The 15,282-nt window shown below is 39.3% G+C and overlaps 1 protein-coding gene and 1 long non-coding RNA gene across 4 annotated transcripts; both read right to left on the bottom strand.

Moving 5' to 3' along the window:
* Positions 1-5,203: 5,203 nt before the first annotated feature.
* Positions 5,204-6,761, bottom strand: LOC143016935 (uncharacterized). The gene is made up of 4 exons (XR_012965569.1): positions 6,623-6,761; positions 6,254-6,514; positions 6,028-6,125; positions 5,204-5,790 (listed from the first exon to the last, which is right to left on the bottom strand). It is a non-coding gene; the product is annotated as an uncharacterized LOC143016935 (long non-coding RNA).
* Positions 6,762-7,916: 1,155 nt separating this feature from the next.
* LOC143016934 (macrophage mannose receptor 1-like) lies at positions 7,917-11,069 on the bottom strand. 3 transcript variants are annotated; one of them, XM_076171514.1, is made up of 5 exons: positions 10,950-11,069; positions 10,455-10,838; positions 10,009-10,329; positions 9,780-9,877; positions 7,917-8,683 (listed from the first exon to the last, which is right to left on the bottom strand). In XM_076171514.1, the coding sequence occupies exons 1-5, from the start codon at positions 10,993-10,995 to the stop codon at positions 8,672-8,674; spliced, it is 861 nt and encodes a 286-aa protein (XP_076027629.1). In that variant the 5' UTR covers positions 10,996-11,069; the 3' UTR covers positions 7,917-8,671. The 3 variants fall into 3 exon arrangements, with proteins under 3 accessions (XP_076027629.1, XP_076027628.1, XP_076027627.1); XM_076171513.1 differs by having other exon boundaries at positions 7,926-9,534; XM_076171512.1 differs by having other exon boundaries at positions 7,930-9,552.
* Positions 11,070-15,282: the final 4,213 nt, after the last annotated feature.

Raw genomic sequence — 15,282 nt, 5'->3', positions numbered from 1 at the left:
CCCCTGTGTCCTCTGAGTTGGAGGGTCCTGGAACACTTTACTAGAGAGGCGTCAAGATTAAATGCCCAACTCACCACAACTGCCTTTCAATGGAACACTTGTACTCCAAGTTCCCTCCTGATTTCACAACTCCTCACCCTGTTCCCAAGTGTGAGTCCAGATACCCCATCAGAGAAAACTCATTTCAGACACTATCTGCAGTCTCATTCGTTCAGTTAGTACCCAGAGTTCATGACCACATGTAAGAGTTGGAAAGCAAATTGATTTGAAAATTAAACGGCGTATCATCAGGGTCACGTTTCTATTCACCACGACAGTTTGATGCAGCGTCATCATCACTGCAGAAGTTGCACCAACCCCCCGAATGATCTGAAGCTCCATCATACCCTCACTTGTGAACAAGAACCCAATATATTTGGTTTAGTAACTTACTCCCCACCTTGAGAGGACAATCCACTATTTCACACTGGAAAACCATGGCCTCAGGTTGGGAGGGGTTGATCCTCATCTGAGCCACTTCACACAAAGCTGATCCAGCATGTCACAGTGGAGGTCACTGCTTGATGAAGCCACATTGCAGACACACTGCAGAAAGCAAACAGGCATACTCAAACTCCATTGCACCTTGACATTTTGTCACTAAATGAAAATCACGAATCAGAGATAAGGGATAGTCTTTCCCGTGTCCAACACACACAGGAGTGTGACCATATAAGGAATGAAAGGCTCATAAAGGCCCCCACATATTTGGGCCAAATAGAACTTCACACATACCAATGTCCCAAAATGATCTCCTTATCTTCTGATTAGGATGAATGTTGTTTAATATAAAAGGTGTGTCAGCTGTGCCACTACCAAACAGAAATATCCACATCTGTAATTGTATATAAACATATTTTACCCTTTTTATGCAGTCAGGCATTTGTACTTTTGGCTAAAGTTGATTAAACCACTCTGCAGAGCAAATTTCCATATCTCATGTATTTCAATTTACTCTTATACAACAAAAACAATCCTCACAAAAATACAAACCTCCAACAAGCCTAATCTGTTTTCCCTCCCCTCTCCAATTTCGACAGGCCCGCTGCAGAGCCACGTCCTCCTTTGCTTATTTTACAACATGCACACACTACTCACCCTCCACATACAGCCTACATTACTGATACTGCTGACATCCATGCCCCACGATTTCTCATTGTTTGTTATGCGTACATTTCGGTCATTTTTGTTAAATAAACCTTCTGATTTAATTTTTGAAATAGTGTGTCTCCCTATTGTTCTGACCCAGACCCAGGTAGTGAGCGTCAGTATCAGCATGGGGTCACCTCAGTTCTTTAATGTCTGAACAGGGCGCATTCGGATGCTCATATCTATATAAATTTGCATGAGTCCTTATTTGAATATTCTTAATATACCGGTGTTTGCATTTGTTTGGTTGCGGCCACAGTTAAAGCACAGATATGATGCCCAGCTTTGGAAAAAATACAATATGTACTGTGAGTAGAATTCACTGGGAAGGAAATTTACATCGGGTTTTCTCTATTGTATCTAATGCATGCCCTGTTGACACTGTGCAAGGGAATCCACATTTCATTACATGATCACCTGTTTTTATTCAGTCCTCGGCATAGAGTCACCTCACCTCGTCCTCTGAAGCTGCTTAGCACCCATTTAAATCAACTAGCATTACCAAGAGCCCCTAAAGATGGATAGCGCTGCGTATCAGCCTTTTGTTTGCACTTTGTCTTGGTTATACGCAAACAAGGAGATAGAAGGCGCTGCTAATGACCTTGGGTAAAAATGTTTGAGGAACGTGGAAGCATGCACATGCATGTGTATTCACACATGCATGTGCATGCTTCCACGTGCCTTCCTACACAAGCAAGATCAGGTGAATACACTGTATGTGTGTGTGCACTCTAGTGAATACTATATGCATCTGACCTCCTCTCATGGCAGGTCTCTCCTGGTGGGGATAAATCATGACTATCTGTGGCAGGTAAGTCCTGCTGAGGTGATTCATTGAGCTGCCGACATGACCTTCCACTCAGGTACACAGCTGGGCCCACTTGCCTGGTGTGTCCATTCATTCCTCTGACTGACCAACATGGCACCAGACACCAGCTTCAGTGATGCATCTGTAGTATGCTGACCAAAGAAAAGTGTGGAATTGATGTAATACTATATAACTACTCCTCCTCCTCCTCCTCCTCCTCCTACTACTACTTCTACTACCACTAATAATAATATTAATGATATGCATTTCTAAATACTAAGAATATGCATTTTTAAATAGTAATAATTAATTAGAAATCCATAGATCAGGAGATGTACAGTGTAACAATCTAAAGAAGGTGAACAGGTCCCTCAATCTATTAATACTAGGCCACTCCCAGCATAGTAAAGGTGACAGCCTGCACATCAGCTCATGTCATCGATTGACTCATTTTCATTTTTCATTTAGCTCCCGACGTTGTTGACTCCCACAAATTCCTGTGCATTCAGCCTTTACATTCCAGGCAAAGGAGCCACTCAGAAAGAGCAATTTGACAATATGACTTTTTCTTCTGAAGATAATGGCATCACAATGAAGGCGTGGGGAGCTTGTCTGCTCACCCAAACCTGATTGATCTGTTACTACAAGACCTACAAGGTGTCTAGACACATTAGCCTCACCCTGACTAAGATAATGTACACAAACACACACACGGACATGCACACGCACACACACACGAACACACAAACACACACACACACACACACACACACACACACACACTTGCATCGTGGGTTTAAAAGACCACTTAAAGGACAAAAAGTCTTAAGGCACCAGACACCATTCATTAAGACATGTCTAACTTTAGAGAAGATGAGAAGATTAAAATGTATGTATTCCTGAAACTGATTTATTGCTAGATGAGGTTTTTTAGATGAAGTATCGACTCCAGCAATATTTGGCTTCTTTTTTTTTCTCCCTACATAGACAACATAGACAAATGAGTCGCCCTTGAGTTTTTCAGTGGCGGGGGTCATTGATGTTTTGTTTTTTTCTTCATGCCTGGCCTGACATGTTGCTCTCAGTCTGAGCTCTTACCTGTTGTAGTGTTGTTCATTGTATTTTCCAGGGTCAATTGCAGCAAATAAAAAGATATTAGTTTTCTACTTAAGTAAAGCTACCATGAATAAAGAGCAATTCTCTGTTTTATTCTCTCATCGCTGAGTGACACTTTTATTTTCTCTGCAGTGAGCCACCTTCACATGGATTTCCTCATTTACTCTGAATATGTGTATTCAGAGGATGGTGCAGTGTGTTTGTGCAAACATCTTACTCGTACGCTTGGCCTAATTGCAGTGCAGACAAAATAATCAGGTGAGGGAATAATGCAGCAGTTCCTGTCACCAGTGAGCACAACAAACACTCGACATTCCGTCAACCTCCACAGAAAAACAAAGAATGGCTCCATAGTAATGGAGTACTTTAGATTGTGGTATTGCTCCTTTTACTTAACAAAAGGATGGTAACCTCATCCACCATGTTTAAATAAATTACCGTTAATATGCTCACAGACATTATTTGCTTCAAGCCTGTTTTCCAGCCAGATCCTCCATGTAGCTTTGTATAAGCTTTGTTGCTGGGTTGTGTCTCACACACACCATGTCTGTTGTGTACTGACAGTAGACACGAGTCCATTCAACTTGTGAACTATAGTCAGTCAGTAATTTTTCAATACAGTTGGCAGGGGTGAAGTATTATACATTACACAAAAGATTATTTATAGCTCTATTTGTCCTAGTGTGGTCTTTGAAAATGCTTCTATCTTTTGTGTTCGCCTGCATTAATTCACCAATCGTGATAAGTGATAGCAGAGGCAAAAACAGAGAGAAAGGACATTCTTCAAAGACAGAGGGAGTCAGCTTTCTCTCTTTCACCCAATACCAGGGAGAGAGAGGTAAACAAGTTTCATCACATAAATATTTAAATGTTTCATTAGATACTATCTTGTGAGGAGACTAAGGAGGCCTAGGGGATATAGTTCCAGCAGCAGACACAAAGTCAAATCCAGTGAAAGGCAAATCCATCCTGTCAATGAGAGCAGGGAGGCTTTGGTGGTATACATAGTTCAATCTAGATGGACTTAGATTAAGATCTATACATATATTGCACTGTCTAGCTATGGATACTGAAAGACAGAGATAGATATGGATACATTATAGCAGGAGTAGTAGTTGCTCTAATATGCATATTGAACACAGTAAAATATGTCTGGGGTACCTGCAGATAGACATATACGGTGTGGAAGAAAACACTATACTTAGCAGAAGAAAACATTATATCTTGGCAGGTTACTGTGACATGGTTGCTAAGGCAGCCAGGATTTTCAATACAACAATACTATAGAAATGCTTACAGGAAAGGCATCCACCCTGATACACTCTGATATTAACAAAAAAGTGTTTGCTCGAGGAAGAACTCAGTGGATGTATTCATTGGAAACTTCTATATAATTGGCGTCACGAACAGGAGTAATGAGATGATTGCCTAAATAGAAAGTAACAACTGATAAAACAAGGGTTTTCTGGACACATCTATTAAAGATTGTCAGCTGTTAGTGGTTGTTGCCAATTTTTTTTACTGTACCTTCATCAATGTGACCCAATTATCAAGATTCTTATCTGAATCTAGACTGTTCAATTATGGGATTAATATGCTTTATCTTAAAATGTTTAGAGAAGTTTCAGCAAAATCGGTTCATTAAATCCTGCTGTAATATCAACATATAGAGGTGGAAAAATACCTTAACCCTTGGTGTCTGCCATTGACAAAGAATGTCCCATAATAGTTAGTTTTTTTTTTTTGTAAATTTGTGACTTTATCTGTTACTAATATCGTCAATAATGTTCCTTTTTTGTGGAGTCCATTGTTTGAACCTATTGTAAGGTGGGCGGATGACAGATTCTAACCTGTTCTGATCCCAGCTCTGTTCTGTAAGCTCAGAGGCAGGGACGGGAACCCTGGAAGGCTCTACCATCCACACGTTTCTGACAGGCAAGATTCAGAAACACTCTAATATGTTCAACAGCTTTCCCCGATGCTTACCTCACTCAGTACAAATATCCCAATGATGAGCTTAGGCTCAGATCAAAGACTGTGATGAATTTGGCTGGACAACCAAGACAAAAAACTAATTCAACTCAAGTCAGGTCAAATTTATTTCTGTAGCCCAAAATCACACACAATATCTCAAAGGGCTTTACAGGACCACAACATCAGGGAAATTTCCGACCCCGCCCAAAGCTCTCTACGAAGACGAGGAAAGTATCCAGAGAAACAATCTGATACAATTTGCCCTCATATTACAGAGGGGATATGGAGAAGATTCTAGATTCTAGAAGGTTTGTTTTAAGAGTTAACAAAGGAGTTTTGTATACAAGTACCGATATCTTAACTGTAGGCCAAGCACTAGCATTAATTCAAACTTCATTAAAATACAATGTAAAGCTATTAAATGTTGTTGATAAAAAGCTTGTTATACATTATATTACATTTCATTACATTACATTACATTACGGTCATTTAGCAGACCCTTTTATCCAAAGCGACTTCCAATAAGTGCGTTCAACAATGGTAGATAAAAGAACAGGTCAGATGCATGTGATAAAGGAGCAGGCTAACAGGGAGGTTTGCTTCTACTTGTGGCCTTCTTTGTGAAAGATGAGTCCATCTGATTGTTTGCGCCATTTTAGTGTTACATTTGCTGTGATGCCATGGTCCTTCAGACGTTTCTCAATCTACAAGACAAAACAAATGGGAATTAAAGCACATTTTCCTCTAAAGTGGTAAACTTGAGTTGTCTAGAAATCTAACCAGATGAGATGCTGGTTGACATGACACAACCAATTCTCCATTTAAGGTCATAAGAAATTAAAGAGATGCAAAAATAATTAAGTCATTTGAATTTAGTTGTTGTATTGTTCTCTCTACCACAGTAGATCAACCTGATCACCCAAAGGAGGAATGAGACTGACCTGCTCTAAAAGAGCTTGCTGCACTCCAACGTCATTCGGGTCCATAGATCCTCCAGGATTCACCGCAATCTTAATCACCTTCAGGTAACGTTCTGGAACTTAAAAGCCATGACATGCAATTCTCAGAAACAGTTATAGCAATAGTGTGTGCAATAAATGACCATTGAAAGGAACATGAATGGAATTTTGCTATAAGAAAAACTTGGTGGTGTGATGCACTTCTTACGTGAGCAGACGAATGGATGTGGGGAGCTGCATAGCATAGCATTCCAGTGACTGGTGATACGATGACTTCCACAATATCCCCACAATACTTGAAGTGCATGGCCTTGGACTAAGTTTTCCACTTTCTTTAGGTCCTCTGCAGTTTTTATGCTTGCCAGGTCTCCATCACGCTCTCTACAGTAACTCTGAGCTTCAATCCAGGTTTTTGGCTCGTTCACAAAGTGGTACTCCATGGAGAATACCAGTGAGAGTGTAGATAGTGCTGAAAAAAGGCAATATCTGTTTACACAGGCTTGTAAGATACACCAAGTATATATTTAAAGATATTTGTTGAATTACTGTATAATGAACTGTTTTTGGTGGCACTAACCTGGTAGCAGTAAGATCAGCAGTCCTGCCTTGTCCATTCGTTTCATCCTTTTCACTGAAGTGGCAGATAATAGACTCAATATTCAAAATTATTTTCAGCTTTGGCTGCATCAGCTCTCACTACTGTGCGTTCTCAGATGTGGTTCCTCCTTTATGATGAACTGATATATGACTAATTTACGACTGACAATGAGATATGCAAACATTTGCAAAACATTCACCAGCGCACAAGTCAAGCACACACAGACTGCAACAGGTACTAAAGTAAAGGATCTTGCATGCACGCTCATGGCAGGGTGGGTCTGGGTAATTGTCAATTATTGATTGGTGGATTCAGGTCTATGATACTCTATCATACACTCTGTTTTGTGACTTATTAATGCATAAGTGAAATAATGTCTGGTTTCACAATGGAATGCCAGTGTTCATTCCGGTTGACAGGGTAGTGACAGTAGTACCATGTGTGTGAGGCAGACGCCCTCCCCACAGACAGCATTCGAGCTTCATTTTGCAGGTTGTTTTGTTATACTTATATTTGCTTAGTTCAAGAAAACAACGTCACAACAAACTGAAAACAAACTCTTCCGCTCACACCAGCACTGATGCTATATTGCGGCCATTTACTCTATGGGCTCCTGGTAATAGATTTTCATTTGTAAATATATTGACATTATAACTTAACATGCTTTTGTGCCCCAATTTTGTTACAGTTCATGAACCAGGCTGGCACAGACATGACAGCAGGAAGGTCCAACTCCATCATTCAAATGGCCCTTCATAACTCCATGAATGAAGTTTGCATCCAAGGAAGTGAATTTGCATCTTAGGCTGTATTCAAACCTGTGGTTTGTTTGCTTTGTTCCGTTTTAGGGAATAATAATCACCATTTGTGGAGCTATTAAATGACCCCCTACTGGTGACCCAATGTGTGGGGAGTATTATCTGATTCTCAAGGGTTCAAGAGATTCTTCAAGAATCTGGATTCTTCTTCATATTTTTGTGACAATCATCACGTTTTCTCTCTTCCTCCCATTCCATGCAACATCGTTCCAGTTTTATGAAAGAAGTGACAGCAGATTAAAGCAAGCAAGTTTAGCATAACAATATAAAAATGTCTAACCATCCGTCCTGCAATGGTTTAAATGTATTGTCATTTGCAGTTTTAGGTGATTCACTTTGTTTTAAGGAGAAAGAAGTGAAGGAGAAACTCCACATTGAACTTTGTTTGCAGGAGAGGTATTGCACTGACCTGTCGTGGTTAAAGGTTTCAAGCATGTTCCACTTATGACCGCACCCAGATGTGGTGTGTTCAACAGTAGCTTGTTGCGACTACTTAATGGCAATTCTTTTATACCTGGTTATTCTTTCAGTCTGTTTTATGTGCTTTTCAGGGCTGCAACTAATGATTCTTTTTCATCGATTAATCTAGCAACTCATTTATCAATTATTCTCTCGATTATTTTTTATTACTCGATCAATTTAACAATTTATTTCCAAAAAATACACGTCAAAAACTTGTCTCAATATTTTTGATGTTTTATTTAGTCATGCATTTGTCTATGTACAATTAAACCTGGAAAATAAACTAATACAACTCAAGTCAAGTCAGGTCAACTTTATTTCTATAGTCCAATATCAAAGGGCTTTACATGCCCACAACATCAGGGAAATTCCCGACCACGCACAAAGCTCTCTAGGGAGACAAAGAAAAACTCAGAGAAACAATCTGATACAATTTGCCCTCATATTACCGAAAGGATATGGGGAAGAATCCAGATAATAGAAGAATCTATTGAACCCTTGAGAATCAGATCATGCTCCCCACACATTTGCTAACAAGCTAGAAGTTTGACCTTTTATGGTTATGATTAGCAGCCCTCTGCCCCATGGTGAGCTTGAGGGAGGTTGTAAAGCAAAAACAGCAGAATAACATACAGGAGGAGCAGTAGACAGGGTTGTGAATGCAAACCTTAAGTTGATCAACAATCTTCATCACAGTCCACAATGGCCCCTTTGTTCATCTCTTACACCATTGCCACCAATTAGCAAATCAAGCCACCATCTATTTGATAAACAGCAAAAAAATCATACATATATGTGTGCTGTGAAAATAAGTACATATGTTTAGCAGATTAAAGGAACTGACATCAATGTACAACAAGTATGCACAGTCTACACATGGAATTAAAGTATTTTCAAGTCTATATATTGTGTCACAAAGATAGAATTTCCTGAGTCCTATTCTCTCCAGAAATTTCCCGGCATTCTGTACCTTCAGTGGTACACGTACCACGTTTTGAGAACCACTGAGCCATCATCGTAATAATCCACCACATTTGTCTGCAGTAGACATACACCCACCATAGTGATCACACTTGGCATGTTCAATAGGGCATGACAAGTGCATGTTTTTGGGTAAGATAGTTTGTGATATGTCAGTGTTTGAATGTGGTTAAATGCTGGAGCAGAGAGGATACATCATCAGTGCTGTAATTAACCCTAATTAAGGTTGGATCTCCTAGAACCCATCCTTTTTAAAGATGTACCAACATCTCCCATGCCTGAACAAAAACACATTTAACAGATTTCCTTATTGCTACTTACAAATGATACAGATTAAACCTATAAAGAGTGATAATTATGCTTTGCTTTGTTTTAAGAGTTAACAAAGTAGTTTTGTATACAAGTATCAATATCTTAACTGTAGGCCAAGCACTAGCATTAATTCCAACTTCATTAAAATACAATGTGAAGCTATTAAATGTTGTTGATATAAAGCTTGTTATACATCCATGTGATTACAGAGCAGGCTAACAGGCAGCTTTGCTTCTACTTGTGGCCTTCTTTGTGAAAGATGAGTCCATCTGATTGTTTGCGCCATTTCAGTGTTACATTTGCTGTGATGCCATGGTCCTTCAGACGTTTCGCAATCTACAAGACAAAACAAATGGGAATTAAAACACGTTTTCCTCTAAAGTGGTAAACATGAGTTGTCTAGAAATCTAACCAGAAGATGAGATGCTGGTTGAAAAAACAATTCTAGGTCATAAGTGATAACAGAGATGCAAAAATAATTAAGTCATTTGAATTTAGTTGTTGTAGTGTTCTCTCTACCACAGTAGATCAACCTGATCACCCAAAGGAGGAATGAGACTGACCTGCTCTAAAAGAGCTTGCTGCACTCCAACGTCATTCGGGTCCATAGATCCTCCAGGATTCACCGCAATCTTAATCACCTTCAGGTAACGTTCTGGAACTTAAAAGTCATGACATGCAATTCTCAGAAACAGTTATAGCAATAGTGTGTGCAATAAATGACCATTGGAAGGAACATGAATGGAATTTTGCTAAAAAAAAAAAAACTTGGTGGTGTGATGCACATCTTACGTGAGCAGACAAATGGATGTGTGGAGCTGCATGGTATATCATTCCAGTTGTTGGTGATATGATGACTTCCACAATGTTCTACAAAGGCATTATTGTCGGGCTCTCCACTCGCCCAATTTTGGAATGAAACCTCACTCTGGTCAGACCACTTCCATGGGTTTCTGTACAAACCAACCCAAAGAGTTGTCCCAGAACTTGGGATTGCCTCCTTCTCTTGAACGTTTCTTATACTGGCCAAGTCTGTGTATGTCGTCCTGCAGAAACTCTGAGCAGCAGTCCAGGTCATTGCAGTATCAACTGTGATGAATGTGTTTGTAAGATCTGTAATGAATTTTCCATGAGAACATCAGTGATGCAGATGATATCAAAGAATTGACAATTACAATTGGCAATGTTGACTATTTCTATGTGCAATAGGTCATTTTGAGAAGGGAGTTAATACTCACTGTCATAACACACTGATTGACGCAATGATCCACATGCTATGTCATTCAGCACCCCATTGCTAATCTCAGCACAATGCTCGTTACTTGCAGCGTTGTTATGGTGGAAAACCATCCAATTGCCAAATGCCGAATTACCATCACCATCAAAAATATATGTGCCGTCCATTGACCACCTCCAACTTTTCTCATCATCAGAAAGACCAATCCACACTTCAGGTGCATGGCCTTGGATTAAGTTTTCCACTTTCTTTAGGTCCTCTGCAGTTTTTATGCTTGCCAGGTCTCCATCACGCTCTCTACAGTAACTCTGAGCTTCAATCCAGGTTTTTGGCTCGTTCACAAAGTGGTATTTCAGGGAGAATACCAGTGAGAGTGTAGATAGTGCTGAAAAAAAAAGGCAATATCTGTTTATAGAGGCTTGTAAGATACACCAAGTATATATTTAAAGATATTTGTTGAATTACTGCATAATGAACTGTTTTTGGTGGCACTAACCTGGTAGCAGTAAGATCAGCAGTCCTGCCTTGTCCATTAGTTTCATCCTTTTCACTGAAGTGGCAGATAATAGACTCAATATTCAAAATTATTTTCAGCCTTGGTTGCATCAGCTCTCACTACTGTGCGTTCTTAGATGTGGTTCCTCCTTTATGATGAACTGATATATGACTTACTTACGACTGACAATGAGATATGCAAACATTTGCAAAACATTTACCAGCGCACAAGTCACACACAAGACACATAGACTGCAACAGGTACTAAAGTAAAGGATCTTGAATGCACGCTCATGGTAGGGTGGGTCTGGGTAATTGTCAATTATTGATTAGCGGATTCAGGTCTATGATACTCTATCATACACTCTGTTTTGTGACTTATTAATGCATAAGTGAAATAATGTCTGGAGTAACAATGGAATGCCAGTGTTCATTCCGGTTGACAGGGAAGTGACAGTAGTACCATGTGTGTGAGGCAGACGCCCTCCCCACAGACAGCATTCGAGCTTCATTTTGCATTTTGTTTTGTTATACTTATATTTGCTTAGTTCAAGAAAACAATGTCACAACAAACTGAAAACAAACTCTTCCGCTCACACCAGCACTGATGCTATATTGAGGCCATTTACTCTATGGGCTCCTGGTAATAGATTTTCATTTGTAAATATATTGACATTATAACTTTGTATGCTTGTGTCCCCCATTTGTGTTACAGTTCATGAGCCAGGCTGCCAAAGATATGACAGCAGGAAGGTCCAACTCCATCATTCAAATGGCCCTTCATAACTCAATGAATGAAGTTTGCATCCAAGGAAGTGAATTTGCATCTTAGGCTGTATTCAAACCTGTGGTTTGTTTGCTTTGTTCCGTTTTAGGGAATAATAATCACCATTTGTGGAGCTATTAAATGACCCCCTACTGGTGACCCAATGTGTGGGGAGTATTATCTGATTCTCAAATGAGTCCAATAGATCCTTCAAGCACTGAACTTACCAACCGGGCGACAGACCTCTAAGCTGCCCCCCTCACATAGAACACTATGCTAGTTTGGAGACAGGCCCGAGCTCCCCCCACCCCGGTTCACCCGCATTCAGCAGGTTGCTCTTCTTTATCCTGTTTGTAACTCCAATTATATAGTATTTTTCAGTTATTGATTTTACAGAGACAGTTGAGAGGCTTCTTCTTTAATTCAATCATACAGCAGAGATGTACACAAGTCATAGTGAATACATGCACTGAGTTATCCCTAGGGCAAACACATTTTTTACATCAGAATGGATGCCTTTCCTGTACAAATTTCCTACTATTGTTCAATTGTAAATCCTGGCTGCTTTAGCAACAATGTCACAGTGACCTGCTCTTTCCTCTCGAATAATGATTCTTGTAGGACAATTAGTAAATGACAATTCTTCTTAAATTTGTGTTTCTATGTGATATATATGTGATTTCAGTGTGACTGGTAAATTATCTTAGATACAGTCAGTACAGACTTGCAGCTCATGATATGGTCACAGATCACGTCTAAGATGCTAGGCATTTTGGTTGATCCTCTGTTTGGTTGATATTTGATATTTAAGGGGGGGCTGCATAAGTTATCTGGTAAATAAATTGACAATTGTGAACATCTATCTATCTCAGACTATTCTTTGAGCAGTTGTTCTAGCAGTTTCAAGGGACTGTTTGTTTCTGCGATCACCGGAAGGGATTAGTAATTGTTCAGGTTGAATTGTACGGAATTGTGTGGAGTCATCCACTCTTTTCACTACTGATGCTATATAGCGGCCATTTACTCTATGGGCTCCTGGTAATAGATTTTCATTTGTAAATAAATTGACATTTTAACTTTGTATGCCTGTGTCCCCCATTTTGTGTTACAGTTCATGAGCCAGGCTGCCACAGACATGACAGCAGGAAGGTCCAACTCCATCATTCAAATGGCCCTTCAAAACTCCATGAATGAAGTTTGCATCCAAGGAAGTGAATTTGCATCTCCGGCTGTATTCAAACCTGTGGTTTGTTTGCTTCGTTCCGTTTTGGGGAATAATAATCACCAATTGTGGAGTTATTAAATGACCCCCTACTGGTGACCCAATGTGTGGGGAGTGTTATCTGATTCTCAAGGGTTCAAGAGATTCTTCAACAATCTGGATTCTCTTTCATATATTTTTGCAACAACTGTTCCAATTCTATGAAAGAGGTGACAGCAGATAAAAGCAAGCAAGTTTAGCATAACAATAAAAAAATGTCTAACCATCTGTCCTTCAATGGTTTAAATGTATTGTCATTTGCAGTTTTCATTGATGTAGGATGCCTTAAGGAGAAAGAAGTGAAGGAAAAACTCCACACTGAACTTTGTTTGCAGGAGAGGTATTGCACTGACCTCTCGTGGTTTAAGGTTTCAGGCATGTTCCACTTACGACCACACCCAGATGTGGTGTGTTCAACAGTACCTTGTTGCAACAACTTAATGGCAATTCATTTTGACCTGGTTATTCTTTCAGTCTGTTTTATGTGCTATTTAGGGCTGCAACTAATGATTATCTTTTATCGATTAATCTAATGATTAATGATTCTTTTTTATTATGCAAGGAATCTAACAATTAATTTCCATAAAAGACATGTCAAAAACTTGGCTCATTAATATTTTAATATTTTATTAAATGTGATGTTATTTTCTCTTGAAAACAAACAAATGAAACAAACAACAAAGCAGCATTATTCCACAACATAAAATAGCCTTAACAAGTAATCTCCCTTTCACAAGACAAGAAATAATCCCTCTTTCTCTTACCTAGACCCAGCCCCTGGCATAAGCAGTCTTTGCAGTTGTTTGGAGTCCCTACTGCTAGGATAGGCTACATATTGCTCTGTTTTGCTGACTCCTCACGTTTGTAACACATTGCCGACTTCTGGTTAGCCATCTCCTAACTTGACCAAGCATTAGGACTAGGACACTGTACTTCATCCTCTGTTCACTTCCATCTGTATTAAGACTCGTATTTATGACAACTTTGAAGACATTTTCCCAATCAGGTATAATCAGGATCCCGGAAAAAAGAGTCGCTTTTGAAGAGGGACTGGCCCGCACGGACAGAACAGCGTTGTTAATTGATCCTAAGAGCCACATTCCTGAAGACCTCTATACCGGCTCTTCACATGTTCAAGCCAAGTTTGTTATAACTGTTTAGTACGGATGCAGTTGTCTTGTAGGCTACATATTCTAATTCAGAAAATAATGCACATAGAAACTTTTCAACTCTGAAGTTTCCAGGATAAAAAAATGGCCACAATATTATTTAGGCTGTTAAATGTTTGCTAAGATCATAGATCAACATTGCCCTCAAGTGAATGTTTCATGTAAGGTCATGCGTTCTGGTCATCCCATGTTGCACTAGTTAACTCTTTGTACGAGTCCAAAAGAGAAAAAATTAGTGTTACCTGGAGAATTATTTAAATAGAAAGTGAGTGAGTGAACTCCAGTAGTCGAGTGTTGGAATGTGATTAACATTGAAAAAAGTTCAGTTAACCATTGTATTTTTTTGCATTTATTTCCGTTAAGAATAATACATTTTGTGATTCAAGATATGGAATCTGATTGTACAAGTGTCTATAGAGAGCTTTGCTGTGTTTCTGTGATGTGTTAATAGAGTTATACGAATAAAAACAAACAGAAAACACAGACGAGATTGGCCTAATGCTGCACAGAGAGTATACCTCTGACCTGGAGCAAACTAAAACAGCCGGAGACTTTTCTCTTAGCACTTTTTTTCTTTCACTACACTCTTTACTTTACACATTTGTATTTCACTCACCTTTTCCTCCATGATCTCTCTGGAAAGTGTTTTTATTTGCCATGCGAGGCACAGTATACCCAGATACAAATGCTGCTTAGACCCGATAAAGAGAACTCTCATTCCTTCTTAGAAGAAACCACACAAAGAGGTTGACTTCAATTCTTTAATCACCATCAGACAAACCATTTACATGACAGTACACACACACACACCAATGCCTGACCAAAAACACATTTATCTATACCCCTATAAAGAGTGAGTAAATATAGTAGTTATGTATGAAAGTACCAATATTTAAACTGTAGGTCAAGCACTAACATTAATTCAAACTCCATTAAAATACAGTGTAAAGCACATAGATAGTGTTGATATAAAGCTTGTTATACATCCATGTGATTACAGAGCAGGCTAACAGGCAGCTTTGCGTCTACTTGTGGCCTTCTTTGTGAAAGATGAGTCCATCTGATTGTTTGCGCCATTTCAGTGTTACATTTGCTGTGATGCCATGGTCCTTCAGACGTTTCTCAATCTACAAGACAA

This window comes from Genypterus blacodes, unplaced genomic scaffold, assembly GCF_046128005.1.
Source record: "Genypterus blacodes isolate CSIRO-AG114 ecotype Tasmania unplaced genomic scaffold, CSIRO-AGI_Gbla_v1 ptg000258l_1, whole genome shotgun sequence".
NCBI classification, from domain to species: domain Eukaryota; kingdom Metazoa; phylum Chordata; class Actinopteri; order Ophidiiformes; family Ophidiidae; genus Genypterus; species Genypterus blacodes.
Note: the sequence above shows the minus strand (reverse complement) of the source record. Positions and strands in the feature narration are given on the sequence as shown.